Below are 16,813 nucleotides of genomic sequence, written 5' to 3' on the forward strand. Positions count from 1 at the left end.
AAATTGTAGGAGTACCTCAAGCACAGCATCTCTGTTGAGTCCCAAAAGTACTTGCAGTATACCATGTTACATTTAATAGACAGACTACACAGATGAAACTGCTTATTTGCATTCTCTTACTTCAGAAGGGGCCAGGGGCAGCAATTATATTTTTGCAGATGGAAAGCTTATTGTGTTGGAAGATTTCTATTTATTTGTTGGGTTTTTTTTTTTGTTTTTTTTTTTTAAAGCATATTCTGGCTTACCTCTTTGAAAATGAGAAAGAGTGAAATGATAAAAGGAAGAAGTTGTGACGTACTTGGAATATTTGAGAGAAATACCAACTGAGAAAAAGGAATAAAAACAAGCAGGAGCTTGGAAAAAAAGTAAGCAGGAAAAAGCACAGAAGCACAAACGTGAAGAAACGTGAAAATTTCAAAGGCATGGGTACATGTCAAAAGCTATACAGGTCAAAATGTATTATGTATGTTTGCTTTCGGAGAGCTACAATTTGTTGATTCAGAGAAATGCATTTCTATCCTGGCAATGAGTCAAAAGCATGAGACAGCTCAGGATGAATGGGTGTCAGAGTAAAACAAGAGGTATGAGAAAACGATGTTAGAGGAACAAATGAAACCAAAAGGATAAGGGATCAAGTGTTTGTGTCAGCACAACACTTTTTCAGAACTAAGCTGTCATATTTATCTCCTTCCTCCTCCCCCTGTTCTATCTGCAAATGGGGAATGACTTTGGAAGTTAGTATGCATTTTCCAGTTTCTACAATTTAAGTGAGCAAAATCATTTCTCCCAATAGTAGCAAGAAGATCAATCTCAAGAACATACACCGTATCTTTCTCTTCAATGACAGCTTCACCTAACAGTTCAGATAAACAAGGCATACATCTGTTTAGAAATCACTTGGGTCCATATGTACACAAAGGAGTGAAACATTTCCATCCCATTCTGTAGCAGCTTCCTAATCCAATCAATCAGTCAAGTAACAGAAGTGACATTTAACTCAAGATGTTCTCAACCTATCATTAAACAGCAACTTCAGACCTCTAACAAATGATACAGTTATAAACTGCTTCAGAATAACACTAACAATAACTGCCTAAACAAGAAGCTCCCTTTTTCTTCTATGAGGTTATCAACCTGTCTTAGTTCAAAAACCACAAGCATGCTGAACACTTCTCAGTCTTAAGGCTGGAGTGGTGGTAGATGTGGTTGCTTTTGATTTAGTCTTCAGAAGACAGGAAATTATAATTTCAGTCTAAGTACCAATTAATTTTTGTCATAATAAAGTAGGCTTGGTCTTTAAGTATCATTGCCATACTCTCTTCATTTTACTCTTTTCCTTAAAATGAGAATGCAAGTAATGCAGGAGTGACCGAAGAGTAGTATACATGCACAGAATTTTACGTAATTATAAGAAGCCGAAGATTTGTCTTTGCTTCAAGACTTCTAGCGATTTTATACCAAAATGCCATAATCTAAACACAGTGGTGGTGTTTGACTCTGGCAGAGTGCATAACCAGCAGCAGTAATTAAATCAGCTACCAGCTGTTCCTGCATTAACAGTTCTGAGTCATGCAACTGCAGAGAACCTTTATCTCTAAAAGATTCAACTCTTAAAATACATCAAAAAAACACTGTAAGTTGTTGCTTAACAAATAAGTTTTACAACAATGACTATAAAGCATTACAGTTCCGATCCCACATTTACATTCTGGTATTTGCCAAAGTCCAGAACTTCCCCTCAGAGGGCTCACTGATGATGATGAGACTGCGTACAGAGGCAGGTGTCAGCCCTGTTTCCAAAATGAGGCCCAACCACACCAAACAGGAGAGAGCAGTACCCACTCCTGATGCAGTACCATCAGCAGGTACATTTGATACCTCATTAAAAACAGAAAAGTAAGCACACTTGCAATAAGCAGACACAACATCAACCATGTTATTCCAACTACTCAGAGGATACTCAAGAAGTTCCACAATGTCTACAGAAGATTTACAATGAACGAATCCCTCTAAAGTCATCCGGAGCCCACAGAAGACAATTCATCTGTGAAGCTCATGTATATATATTTAGCCCCTGGTCACATGCTGAGCATTTTTATCTTCTCAAACATTGCTAGTTCATTTAGAGGATGTCTGTTTAACCAGCACAATTTAGAGTTCACTAGCATCACTATCTTCTTTAAAAGACACCACATAATAATCTAGGCTGTTCAAGCCTACCTCTATTTTCTCAGCCACAAACCACAAAACAAGCTACAGTTGTTTTAAGTTGCAGTAGGAGTAACGCTTCAAAAGGAATTCAGTAATTCTTGTAGTAAAGTATTTTAGCAGGTGGAGCACCTTTGCATTCTGAGCTTCAGAATAAAAAAAGATGAATGGCATTTCTTATATCAAGTACCTAATTCTTTATCATCGTGCATCCTTAATTATGCCATCCCAACATAAGTACAAAAAAAATAATCAGCATTTTGGATTTGCTATAGCTGCATATCCACTTGACAGTGACAGGAAGGATTCCTAAAGATTCACAGAAAAAGGCCTTAAGAGGACACTGGAAGTATGCTTACAAAATAAATCTAAAAATCTAAAGCAAGTGTAAGTTTCAGTAAGATCAAACTCATAGCCCGCTGTTACCATCATACACTGAAAGTAACACTGTTACTGGCAGACAGCTATGTAGGTATAGAATTGTACAGCTCGGCCTCTTTCCTACTAACCTGGAAATCTTGTCCCCACGTTGTTAAATGATTTCAAGAGGGAAAAATAAAAACTGGCTCATTTACGAACTAACGAAAAGATACTGCTTCTCTTGTGCTTGCCTCTGTGACAATGGGCCGGTATTTTTACATCTGTCAGCTTTGATTCTCAGAAGAACAAGTGAGGGACAAGCACTATCTCTTGTCTCAAAGTCCCAAACCTGTTGTACACTCCTCCTGCAACAGGAGCTGGAAATCTGCAGCACAAAAGCCCTACCACGCTCAGCCTCAAACCTCAGTTTTGCACAGAGCTGAACAACAGCGCATAACACTCAACATCTTACCGGATGATATTTTCAGTTACATAAATCAACGTTAGCCAATGTCAGCCGGCACCCTCTATGACATCTGGATAAACACCCTCTTACTGCTTTCAGACAGCAGATAAATAATAACAGGCAAAGTGTGAAGATATGAAGACTTTAATGTCACTTACTCAAATGCAAAGAACAGCCCGCTGGTGACCAGGATGAGCACAAGAGTCAGGTAGAAGACTCCGGTCTGCCGAGCCATCATGATCCTCCCATTGCAGAAGAATTTGTTCCTTCCAGGAAAAACCTCCCATTTTCTCTTGGGAGCTGTCTTCTTTTTCTTATGGGGAGACTCCATGGGAGATGAAGAGCTGTGTGTGCTGATCTGGCTGTATTCGCAGTCTTTCATGGGCCCACTGCCACCTCCAGGTGTCATCAAGAGAGAGTACTGTGTGGGGAGAACCCCACCAAGAAGTACACGCGATACAAATCTGTGCAAAGCTCCTGCTGACCGAGGCAGCACTCTCCTCCAGTCCCACTTAAAAAAAAAGAGTTCTGCTACCACAGCAGCAATAGGGGCACTATGCACACACGGGTTAATTCTTCAGTTACCAAAGATGTCATATCACAAACGCTTCCAAGGGGTCCTTCCTTCCTCCACCAGTTACAAAACCATCATGTAGGGGAATCCTTTGTAAAGCAAATTTTGACAAAACGAGACCAAAAAGAAAAAAAATCAGTCTTTTTCTTCTCCGAGTTTATTTTCGAAGGGGAGGGTGCGTCTTCCTTCCCACGCACACCCCGAGAGCTCTCCGCGGGTCAGGAGGTTGGCCAAGGCAAGGTTTAGCAATCGAGTCTATCATTCATAGCGATTTGGTATAATCCTCCTTCGCGCAGCAGATTTCACTGCTAAAAATGACCATTGCTAAAACGCTCCCCCAAGAGACACGCGTAACAAATCATTAAAGAAAGAAAAAGCAAGCAGCGCGCGGCGCGGCTCCAGCTGCAGCTCCCTCCCGGCTCTCCCCTCCGGCCGGGGAGGAGCGGCGGCCGCTGGCTCAGGGCCGGGGCCGGGCGGACGGCCGGCGGGTAGCCGGGCGGCAGCGCCTCATCCCCCCCTCTCCGCCGCGGCGCCGAGCGGAACCGCGTCCCCGCCCCGCGCCCCGGGCGGCGCCGGCCGCCGCAGCCCCCGCCTCCCCCGGCACAACAGGTCCCCGCCGCCGCCTCGGTCCCGCGCACGCGGGGAGGCGGCGGGGCTGAACGGCAGAGGGGCGAAGGGCGAGAGCTGTGCCGGGACCCGGCCGGCCCCTTACCATCCTCCCGGCCCCCGGCCCTCGCTCTGCCCAGAGCCCCTCCGCACGCCGGGACCTCGCTTCACCCCCGCCTCCGTTAAAAGATATCGGTGGAGCCTTTACCCAGGCTTATCCCCCGCAGCCAGACCCGGAGGCAGCAGCGGCCGCCTCCTCATCTCCAGCGGGAAGCAGCGAGCAGGGACCGCACGGCGCGCACCCCGCCGCCCTCAGGCCTCCCCTCCCCGGCCGGGGGGCAGGCGGCTCCCGCTCCGAGCGCTCGCAGGGACGCCGAGCGCCCGCGCTGCGGGCCCGTTGCCAGCGGCCCGTTCAGCCCTCGCCTCCCCCTGCCCACGCGAGCGCCACGGGCTCGCGCCGCCGAGCCCCAAGCGATGCTTCCCGTCCGCCCCGGGCTCGTCCTACCGGCCCGAGCTCCCGGGCCGAAGGCAAACGACTTCTGCGGGGGAGCGATAGGCAGCGAGAAGCCCTGCCCACGCGGACCCGACCCAACGGGACCTCCCTCCTTCGCCGGGCGGGCTCAGGGCGCGCCCCTCCTGCCGCTGGGAGTTGTAGTTTTGCCGCCCCCCTCCGCGGAGCTGCTCCGTGCAAGTTAAGGGCGGGGAAGGGACTACAAATCCCAGCATGCCGTGCGAGCACTCCCCGAGGCAGGGGGCAGGGCGGCCCACCGGACCGCGGGAGTGTTGGCAGAGCCGCGGAGCGGTCGGCGATCTGCGGTGAGAGCGCGGGGGCTGTCCTCGGATCCTCCCGCTGTGCGCGGCGCAAGCAAATTTAACAGCCGTATCGTTTACAGAGTTCTGCAACTCGCAAAAGGAGAATGGACCAGCTTGGGAGATGTGGTGGGAATCAGCCCTGCCGCTCCCGTGCTGGTCGGATTTCTAGATGAATGACAACACATTGCAGTCAGCTTGCGTCTTTTGTGGTTGGATGCTGTCCTGGCGGAAGGCACCAGAGAAATAGGTACGTGAGGATGCAGCTGAATTCTAATATGTAGGTGGTATGTTTTCTGTCTTCTTAACTTCATTTCTAGTTTTACAGTGACATATTCATCCCTTCTGTGTACTACAACAAACTAATTATTTCTCCATAAACGCTGACTGATACCAAAGGAACTCTGGAATAGACTGACCACTAATGGATATTTCCTCTTCCTTGGAGGAGATAATTACTTTGATATCTCAATAGTGGCCTGGTACCCTCATGCTGAGTGGTTATTTGTTGATATAAAAGAATTATTTTAGAAATCAGTGAATCATGAAGGTTGGAAAGACCTCTAGGATCATCAAGTCCAACCCATTCCCACCTTGCCCACTAACCATGTCCGTCCCTCAGTGCCACATCCACACAGCTCTTGAACATCTCCATGGATGGTAAGTCCACCACGTCCCTGGGCAGCCCGTGTCAATGCCTCATCACTTTTTCTGAGAATAAATATTTCCTAATATCCAACCTGAACCTCCCCAGCATGAATAAAAGCCATTACTTCTTGTCCTATTGCTGTTACCTGGGAAATGCTAATGCCACACAGGGAAAGCATGGAGGGGTCTCACCCTCTGCAGGAGTCAGCAGGCAGCAAAATGTAAAACCAGTTGCTGATACCATCTCCTGTGCAAATGCAATGACATCTTTTTATTTTTCCCTCACATGTAATGGTGCTGCTGCATTATTCTTCCCATATCGCCCTTCTCCTCCCCCCCCCCCCCGCGCGCGGGGTGTGCGGGGGTTTTTTTTGTGAAACGCTCTTTCGTTCTATCTTCATGAATACAGACAGCATCAATACATGGCAGCAGAAGGCTGCTGACAAATGTTGTGGTTCACCAACATGCGTTTTTAATCTTTATCAGGTTTTTATTAGCACACTGCCTGCACTCTGACAATATTAATGATTGTAAGATGTGTAAAGGTTCTCTCCTGAGATTATGAAATATTTTAGACATTCAGAAAACAGAACAGTTTATGGGAAAATGTCATTATCAGCTTATCTTCACTGGTAGAACACAGGCTAATTTCAGAAAAACTCTTCAGAAACAAAGCATTTGTTAAACAATGCCAGCACCTCATTGAAGCTGCTGTTTTACTCCACGGTACCCTGGTTCTTTTTTTCCGAGACATTGTGGTTGTAAAGTGATCGTCAGTCACGTTAGCAGAAAGAAATAAAATAAAAAAATCATAGTGCCCGAACAAATAATACTAAAAAACTCAGAGTGAAAGTCAAACTTTCACTTTCAATAGCCAACGTACTTTGACTCTATCGGGATCACCCAGCACTGCACATGGTACTTTTCACACAGCTCTAGTGCCTAATCACTATCAGTCCTGCACTGGAATTCAAGATATTATTGGTGTTGTTTTGCAAATGTTATCAGCACCTTCTTAAAGCTGCCTTTAGAACCTTTTGAAAATGCCATACAAAAATACCTTATGCATTTAATATTTCACACTATTTGACTCTTGTCAATAGTATTGAAAGCACTTATTAGAATTCACACACAATATTAATGGAAATTGCTTTGGAACACCAAATAGATTACACCATAAACACAATACCTAAGATGAATCAATCGTCTCTTCATAAAACTTTGTATCATCATGTGTCCTGGTGTGTACTTCTCTGATTTCTTACCTGTGACTCAGATTGATCTCATGCAATGGGAGAATATGTTGCAGCAACATTTACATCATATTTACATATGATTTTTTCGAATATTATCTTTTTTGTTAGGAGAGTACTAACAAATGAGCTGTTACCCCTGAGAGTTACTATCTCTGACTCTGTCTGGAGGCATCAAAAGGGCAAGTATTAAAACAACAGGGAAGCTCAATTGCTGAGATAACACGTCACCTCACATATGTAGAACATCTGTTACCATACTTGATTACAGGATCAGCTTCACTATGGTATAAGCATTATCAATTTACTTAAGTGATTAAATAAACATAAACTAGAAAATTGTATCATTTTGAACATATCTGTATTGCATGCACTCTACTTTGCCAAATCAATTGCTTCTAATGAAAAAAAGGAAGAAGTAACAGGTATTGAACTGAAAGATCTAATATTCTCAGAGGTGGAAAGAAATCCACCTTTCCACTCAGAGGTGGAATAAAATGGAGTGCCACAGTCACCATAGTACACCATACATGGCAGTTGCATGGCAGTAGCATTCACATAATAAGAGTTTTCTACAGTATAACATTCTTCCTTATCAAATACTTTTCCACGTTGGTGCTTTTCAAAAGTAATTTCTACCACTGCTTGGCCAATGAGCCATTCTTTAACAGTCTTATTAGTACCAACTTGGAAGTGCTTCATTTCCTTAAAAAAAGGCTTTGGATAAAACTGAAAATATTGCTAAATTTCACAAAAGTTGTCAAATAGCTTTGAAGGGTTTTGCTTTTGCTCATTACTCCTCCAACAAGTTAAACATTTCAGTTTTCTAATTTTATTGTCATTTCATTTATTTTAAACAGCTTAGTTTTGTTTAGTGTTGTTTAAATCATTACATGTCTCTAGAAATGTACATATTTTGCAAAATATAAAATAACTTTTCTGTGGGTTTTGCCAAGAGAGCTGAAATTCTGTATTACTTAAGCACTAGCATCAATGACCTCCTTTGAAATGACAGATTTGTTGTTCAGAGAAAATTGTCCAGCTTCAGACTGTTGACTTTTAAATTGTCAGCACAGTAAGTCCTAAAAGACTAGATAATATTATCCATATGAACTGTAAAAAAGGGAGAAAATAAAGAAAAAGTGGAAGCATATCAGAAGCACTCTCTAAACACAACTTTGGCTTCTTAACATATAAATTCACTGCTTTGGGTAAAAGTCAGAATATTTTGATTTATTCCAGACCATAACTGTACTTGAGAGTGCAATTGAAATCCAGAAGTTTTCAGAATTGTGTATGTTTCCCATGTTCAGTGACTACTTCCAAAGTTTAGGAGATATGGCCACAAAATTTTACAATTTCAATTAAAAAGAAAATGGAAAAAACCCCATACACAAGTATTGTAGGAGATCGTCACTGTGGTATTTTAACCTACTTAACACTCCTGCTTGCTCTAATTTGAGCAAAGGAAAGAATAAAAAATTGTTAATTCTGGAAAGTTCTTGTAGATCACGAGCAAACCAAAAGAAAGGGCCAAAAAAGAACAGTTAATTGAGGAAAAAAAAAATTTCCAATGTTGTCAGTCTTGGAGCACGTAAAACATTCCCTCATGGGAGCCAAGAAACAACTTTCCTCAGTCTTAAAACCTGCTGTAGTATCATACAGTGTCTGAACAGTGCAGTGGATTACAGTTTGTTTGCTGTTTTGCCTGCACCTGAAGAGCTTTGCATTCTTCATCACTTGATGCAGAGCAGCATTGTCTGGTTATTGTCTGGTACTGTACAGAAATTTCTATACAGCAAAGGTCTGTAATATGGCTATATATTACCAGTTCTTGGTTAAAGTGGTTCATACAACTTTATCCTAATCCCAGTTCACCAAACCGTTCCTTTTCACACAGTGAACTTCCTCTTTAAAGCCACTTTTTTTTTCTTCTTTTTTTTTCTTCTTTTTTTTCCCCACAATACATACAGGAAATGAGCTTAGTGTTTCAGAGAAATAAGCATGTGATCACAGGTCATACCCATCTGTGTGGCACATCTGCTTTCTTTTGGCTGCCAGGGCACTCCTCTGACTACACATTCAACTTGTTGTCAGCCAGAACCCCCAGTATCCCTTTCCATGAGGCTGCTCCAGGCAGCCTTGTCCCCCAGTCAGTATATGTATCCAGGACTGCTCCATCCCAGGTGCAGAATCCGGCACTTGCTCTTTTTAAACTTCATCTGGTTGGTGATTGCCCAGTCATCTAGTTTATCAACATCTCCCTGTAAGGACTTTCTATCCTCAAAGAAGTCAACAGCTCCTCCCATTTTAATATTCAGTGCACACCAGTTCATTTTCTGCAATGTTATTATGCTAGAACAATTCAGCAGAGGACATGACAAAGCATCACAAGGGAGGGGCAGGAGGAACGCGTTGGCCAGCAAAAGGAAAGTGAAAGAGGAGAGAGAAAAACAAAGGGACAGGCTGCATGCCTCCAGCCAGCAGTTAGATTTGGATAAGTTGCCACTGAACTTCAGGCTCAACCACATCTGCTCACAGAGGCATCAGCTAAGTGCAAGAGCTGGCAGAAAGTGAGAGGAGACAAACAAGCAGCTTGAAGGCAGAAAAGGAATTGGGAGCAAAACGTTCTCCTGTTGGGTAGTGATGAACTGTTAAATAAGCTCAAGCTTTCTTATTAAGACTTCCTGGGGAGAGCAATATATAGTGACCGAGTTCTTCCCACAGTGTTGGCATTAAGCTTTTTTTTCTTTTTTTTCCCTCTTTCATTGATTTTTCAAGAAACATTTAAGAATTTAATTCTACTTGAAATTGCTACCATCTTTCCTATTTAGCCAAGCAATTTCCAAAGCCTTTCTTTAGAAATGGAAGTCTCACTGACACTTTAAACCATTGTGCAAGTCCTTATAGGAAACAAAACAAACAAAAGAAACCCCAACAATGTATTACACACCTGCAAATGCTCATGTAATTAAAAGGATGCTGTTAGTGGCAATTATTTTAATTAACTTATTAAAATACTAAAAATGCCTTGAGTTAGAGGTCTTTAAATAATATCTCCCGCTTAAAATAATATGGCTTTTATAGATCTTTTTTTTGCTGTCTTACTGTGAGCTGTAGAAGGGATCAGACTCTTAGTAGGTGAAAGAATAACTGCAAACAATGAATCATAGAATAGCCTGGGCTGGAAGAGGCCTTAAAGATCATCAGCTTCCAATTCTCCTGCACATCTAATCTAAATCTCCCCCTTTTCAGCTTAAAATTGCCTCTCCTTGTCCTATCACTATCACAACATGTTAAAAGTCTGTCTCCTTTCTGATTATAAGCTCACTTTAAGTGTTGTCAGGCCACAATGAGGTCTCCCTAGAGCCTTCTCTTTTCCAGGCTGAACAAGCCCAGCTCCTTTAGCCTGAAATATGCTCAAGTTTATCTCATATACAACCTTTTCCCCTCACCTCTGCATATTTCCTGACTGTGGCTTTCTTTTTCTTCTCTGCTGTCATAGCAAACAGCCTCTTGCAGCACTATGGAAAAGCAGGAGCTCATTTTCTGCAGTAGAGCACAAGAAAAGGCTGTCACCCAGCTCAGGCAGGAGCGTGACACTCATTTTGTGAGAAGACTTCATTATAATTACAGTCGTGGGCTGTTACACTGTTTTGGACTACATACTTCAAGCAGCCATTGCTGGCAGAGGAACACATCCACAATGTGTTTATGTGGAGAAACATAAAGTACATAATAGTTTTCCTGTAGGAATTAGGCCATTAGAGACTTCTGAAAATCCTGGTGGGAGGCTATCTGCATCATTGCACACTTAACTAGGCCATCTGAAAACAGAGCTAACTGCTTTTGAAAATCTCTTTAATGCTTCATTGTCACTATTCGACATCATTAACTGGGAAGATTTAACATTATATCATTGCCTCTCTCTTGCTCCCTTTTTTTCTTTCCCATACTCCTTTTCCTGCCTACAGCTTGTTTTTGCGTCCCTCCCACGTCCTCCTCTCCTGCTGCATATACTTTCCTCCAGAAAATAGCAAAGTCTCTGTTTTCATACTCACTTCTTTTCGGGCCATAAAACAGTGAGCAAAACCAGTAAGGAAGAGCAGGTCATGTTACACCTTTGAGCTATTGCTTCCAGGACAATAAGTCCTGACAGACTCAGGTTTGCAGCTCATCAAGGACAGAATTAATGTCTAATTTGGAAGGCCTAGGTTCCTTCCCACTTGCCTGCAAAAAAGATAGGAAACTTATTTCATTTACTTGACAATGTATACTCTAGAATCTGAATATTCAATGAGTCGTGTAAACAAAGGACTAGATATGACTCACAAATCATATGGTTGACAACACTGCGGTAGAGAACAGAAGTGTGTCACTGATGATATACAAGTGTGGTCAGAGACATAAAACAGACATATTTTTCCCTCTGTGTTCATTTGCTTACTGTAGTAATTGTACCCATATTTCTGTGAATACTTAGGTGGATGAGCTTTGCTCTTCTCAAAAGCTTGGCACACATTTATGGCATCAGAGTACAAACAATTACTTGTTCTGGTTGTGGGTGCACCATCTTCAGATGGAAATGTGCTTTTAAATTCATAAAGTTTTTTTCCATACCACAATTAATGTGGTGGCTCACTTTTAAATGTTCTCAGAAGTTGGCATTCTTCAAATATACCCAAGTGGGCTTCATAAGACATATTTATATTTTTTCCAGTAAGAATAAAAATAAATAAATAAATGATAATAATAATAATAGTAATAATAAGGAATGGTAGGAAAGGTAAATCTGTGATTATTTGCATGGTTAATACAAGGTTTTGACCAAGATTCTCAGAGTGACTTGCAAAGGCTTTAGAACATATGCTTTCAACACCAAAATAGAAGAATGAGTTCATAAATCTGAATTTTTGTAGAATTACCATATACTAATCTAATAGCATTCATATAAATGACTTCTGATGAGCAAATCGCAGCCTGTAGCATAATCACATATTAAACCAATAAAGCTGTAACCAGAAAATCCAAGAAATTCATTCAGAATTCTGCAGGAAATTATTCATGCCATAAATAATATGCAAAGATTAGTCATTGGAGCTTTATGAATTTGTCTGTTTTATTTGCAGGACTGTAGGTATAGAATACTAACAGGAATATAACAGGAAAAAATATACATCTTAGCTTCAGCAAAAAAAAAAGAAAAAAAAAAGCTTGGGGTAAAATTTTAAACTCAGGCTTGATAGAAAGGCAATTGAAGTGCTTACCAGTAACCAATCTCTAACTAGATGATATGTAAGGTCCCTTTCAGCCCAAACTATTCTGTGATTCTGTGACCCATAGCAGAATACATGCAGACCTGCTTTCTATCCTGCTCCATGCGCATGAAGTGGGACACTCTGCGTGCCCCTTCAGCCACAGAACCAGCAATACTAGTCAGGAAAACAACAGAAGAGGAATGCTTGTGTGAATATCTGAGCTTGAAGAACTTCAGTTACTAGTAAATAAGATCTGCTCTTAACTTTAATATAATTTTGTGATAATTTGATAGGTATTTACATGAAGAAATTTATAAACTGTGTATGCATAGAAGAAGGAAGCATCCAAATAAATATAGTGAGAAGCCTGAGACCTTCAAGCAAACAGCATCAACCCTAGGTCCCTGCAAGATGATGGATACTCAATAAAATCGATGGCTGAAGCTTCAAATGGATACTCAGAGCTGAGGATGGTGACATATGGAGGGGAAAAATTAAGTACCTGCTGTTCATGACATAAACTGCAGGTGGATTTTTAGGATTACCTTACTCAAAATAGCATCCTGTCAAGGGAAATCATCTGTAAAAACCTGCATTTCTCCACTTTCAAGGTAAGCGCAACCAATTTCTCCACAGAGGAATGCTAACAAGAGGAAAATTGCCAGCAGCACGAAGATTTATGAGATGGGATTTATGAGAACCTACTTTGGCCTCTTTTTATTTTTTTGGTGATTCTCATGCAGGCCAACTGGTGCAGGCTATTTCAGCACACAGATCAAAGCTAGGGCTTCCCTGAGCAGACCAGCTTCATCTTTATCCTTTTTCACATGGAGGAAAGCATATTTCAGTGCAAAAGTCATCTCCTACATTTTTTGTCTGCATACCACAGCCTTATTAGGCACCGTGCAAAACGCTCATCGATTGTCTGCCTCTAACCACAATACCTAACCACAACACGATGCTCAGAATAAGACTAACACACACTGGTAACCTTTGCACAGCACACTCTGTGAACAGTTCCTACCTGCTGTTGTTTTGCTTGCTGTAAGAGCCACTGCATCTGCTGCTCGTGCAACAGCTCAGGAAATTGTAACAGCCCCACCAGGGCTCTTCCAGCCTGCAAGGGCCAGGTTAAGCCATCTCTAGATGTCATCCCTCAACATGTTGCCGAAACTTCTAGATTTGCATGAAGTTGAATTTATCTGTATATTTATTTATTATTTCAAAGACAACAACCAATACTTTATGACTTAAGAGGTTTTGCATCGTGGAGACCAACTTTCCCTGTGGCACCACACTCTGCTCTGCATCTGAGATGAGCAGCAGATAATCAGGAATTCTTGGCTACAGGAAACCACAAGCAAGATGCCTGTCTGTATGAGTTAGCACCTGCCGTTCAGTGCTGGCAATCTGGGCTCCCATGCATATTCAGGAGGCAGCTGGTGCAGTTCAGCTTTGACAAATCTGAGGTGGGGCTGTTTGCAGTCAAGATCTTCAAAGCCATTCTCCAAAGCCTGTATACCCCTATAATCTTCTCCAGCAACAGTGAAAATACTGTCAGCTCTTTTCCCTGTGTGGATTTCCCCATTGCAGGAAGCAAAATATGAGATTCATGTTCCCAAAGGCTGTCTCTATACGGTTCTTATAATTACACTTAGAGAAAAGCTATCACTGTAATTTTCAGCTCTTCACTCATCCAAAGTGGGTAGCTGGCACTCTCTCTCCCTTTGCAGAACCTGGGCTTCTGCAAGGCTAGGGAGCCTATGTTTATTTTAGACTCCGGAGCTTTTTATCTCAAATGAAGTGCCCCTGCCCAGCCAAGCTTCACATGTGCAGTGCTGCAAGGGACCATGCCCTCAGCTTGCTGCCCGTGAAGCCTGCTAAGATACAGAGGACGCTAATTCCTACGTTCTGCAAAAATCCTATGACCTGATGCACCTCTCTCTGTATTAAGGAGGTGGTGAGCCCTTAAGTGTGGATTATTCCTATAAGATTATGGTTTTCAGTGTGTCTGTATCCCTCTCAGCACTGCTGCTCCAAGCAATCCAGAGCACTAGGACAGCAGGCAAGTGGGTATCAGTAAGGGCACGTCCTCACAGGCAGCACTTGGGTTTGTAGGGCCAGAAAGATGCTGCTTTAATTAATGTCTATTCACACCAGCGCTCACAGAACAGAATTTTTCTCTGTGCATAGTCAAAAAAAGCACTGATTTCCTCTGATTTCCTTCCTTCACATCTCAGAAGACAAAAGCAAGACTTTTCTGTTCCTCTTTACACAAAAGGACCATCTCCATCCTCAGCCCTCCCACTTCATTTTCCCACCTCCTTCCAAAGTCAAGAAGAGCACTAGTTTTGCTCCTTTTTACCAATCTACTGCAATTGTACTCCATCTCCTTAAGAACTGATCTCCACTCCTCTCTCTGAGCACGTGGCTGGTTCAGGAGTGCTCTTTGCACAGGGCAGTGCCAACGGCTCATACACAAACAAAACCCATGCTCTCTCAAGCAGGTGGACTGTATCTCAGTGCTTGGTTGCCTGTCCATATCCCCTCTAGATGGAGGCAGAACATTACCATCTCACTCAAGGACACCAGACCTGGAACTGAGATCAGGGGAGGAAACAGAGAATCCTCCAAGGCCTCACCTGGTACCTACCTAGAACATGTTGCTTGCAGCCCTGGTAGACACTGTTAAAGCAGAGGCTTCTCTTTCAGGTGGGAAGAGATGGTGTGGGTCCTGAAGTCTAGCACATGCCTGGAAGAGATCACAAACTCTCATGCTGAACATTTACCTGAAATGAGCCAGAGATGATTCCATGTGTTTTTGGAGTCTAATTCATATAGCATGTGGATGAAATTAAATTTTTGGGAAGGGCATCAACATGTGACAGCTGAGAACATAGGAATGCTACATCAAGAATGCCAGCTGGCCAAAAACCAAGTATAAAAAGAGCGGCAGTGTGTCACTGATAAAATCTTTGATCATGAAATGCTTTGTTTCTGCTGCGTGGCTGAGAATTGAAATGGGGTTGAACGTGGTCTATCCTATATGAATAGCAGCCAGACAGACATATGGGCAGGGTAGAAGCATGTCCTCTATAGACACTGGGATTTCTCTCTTATCTACTGAGAGGGCATAGTTACTGCAAACCTTGAAGACAGAAATACAGCTGGCAAGGAGATAACTCTCTTGTGCTAGGTCCAGACTTGAACCAAGTTTTTATTGCAATCACACTTTTTTTTTTTTTTCTTTTTTTTTTTTTTTTTTTTTTTTTTAAGGAAGCTTTTAGAGTTCATAAGTTTTCAAGAGGGAAAGGAATTAATCGGAGAGAAAATCCAGATCGTGCAGAATTTAGCTTGGAAAAGAAAAAGAGAAATTTTAATTTCTACAGATCATTAAAAAAAATAATGCTTTTTAAAAAATGCTATTTTCAATATTAATTAGAGAGAGATTATTTTTTTAGCAGGTTAGCCTTTTATGTTTTGAATTTTATGTTTTAATTAAAAGGTTACTAAAATATATAATTTGTAATTAAAAATCAAAGCTCTTCCCATCCTTAGGAAATGCGTTTGATTGCACTGTAAAATTCTCTGTAAACTAAACTCAAATTCATTTTGTGAGAGAAAAGTATTATACTGCTGTTTTACCATGTGGGAAAGCAGAGTGCATTGTATTGATAACGAACTTCTTCAAATTTTATAAAGCTATGCTAAGTACAGGAGCTCTGAGAAATCCTTTTTTTGTGGCTGCTGCTCTTTGCTGTCTTGGAAGGCCTGCTGCACTTGGTGATGGAGGTGGAGTACCATCTGGAACAAAGGCAAATGAGGTTATAGTGTGCATCACAGGTGGTCATCATCTGCATGGCCAGGTGCTGCTTTAATACCCCCCAGTTGAGGGGATATATATCAAGTGCCCCATTTAAGGCATTTGATCATTTTTGTCACATCTCTGTCACACAGAGCAATGAATGCCACAGCCCTGATATTATAAACTCCAAAATGAATCTTCTTTTTTTGCAGTATTCCTTTCTGTCAGTTCAAGGGGTCCCCTTTCTTCACCTGAAGAGGTTTATATATTTGTTTTCTCCTTTTTACTCAGCTGAAATCATTTTAAATGTCAGCTGTGAATCAGAAACCCTTGGCAGGTTGGTAACATCTGTGTCTCTGTTTTGCCAAATAGATCCAGCTGACCTTCCAGGGGTTCAGATACCCTCTGGCAGAGCAAAATGCCCCTGTCTGCCCAGATGACACCAGATATCATAAAATCTGCCTGATATGCATACATCCAGTATGTGTGCATGTGCACGCAGCACATTTCCACCACATATTTGCAGCCTGTTGGAAGATTGGGGCCATAGCTTAAACCAGATAGTAAAGAGCTGTGAAAAAATTAATTGTACTTTCAGCTCTGTGAACACAGCAAAGCACTTCTAAAATTAAATATCCCTGTTTCTTCCTCCACTCCCTCATTTTATCTACTTTGTAGCTCTTATTAGTGTTAACTTTGTGACCAAAGCAGAGTGGCTTAGAAAAGAAAAGCTGCAGCAGGACAAATATATATTCTGGAGAGTAAAAAAGCACTGCCCGATGAACGCAGAAGGAGAAGAGAAGCCAAAGGTTAGTTTTAAGCTTT

At 42.1% G+C, this 16,813-nt stretch overlaps 1 protein-coding gene and 1 long non-coding RNA gene across 7 annotated transcripts in view; one reads left to right on the plus strand and one right to left on the minus strand.

Annotated features, from left to right (window-relative positions):
* The window catches only part of ZDHHC14 (zinc finger DHHC-type palmitoyltransferase 14), a 137,694-nt gene that overhangs the window by 113,349 nt on the left and 7,532 nt on the right, over window positions 1-16,813 (minus strand). For 5 of the 6 annotated variants that reach the window (XM_042813902.1, XM_042813882.1, XM_042813892.1 and 2 more), the window contains exon 1: window positions 3,193-3,737. The exons of the other annotated variant lie outside the window; for it this stretch is intronic. In XM_042813902.1, the coding sequence (XP_042669836.1) occupies window positions 3,193-3,443 (251 nt within the window). In that variant the 5' untranslated portion in view covers window positions 3,444-3,737. Of the gene's footprint in view, window positions 1-3,192; window positions 3,738-16,813 lie in introns of those variants that run through there. 6 annotated transcript variants of the gene reach the window in all.
* Window positions 4,970-15,594, plus strand: LOC122157812. Its single transcript, XR_006168028.1, has 3 exons — window positions 4,970-5,030; window positions 5,108-5,274; window positions 12,477-15,594. It is a non-coding gene; the product is annotated as an uncharacterized LOC122157812 (long non-coding RNA).

Source organism: Centrocercus urophasianus, unplaced genomic scaffold (assembly GCF_019232065.1).
Source record: "Centrocercus urophasianus isolate 14NV4802_14NV808 unplaced genomic scaffold, USGS_Curo_1.0 seq_10, whole genome shotgun sequence".
NCBI lineage: Eukaryota > Metazoa > Chordata > Aves > Galliformes > Phasianidae > Centrocercus > Centrocercus urophasianus.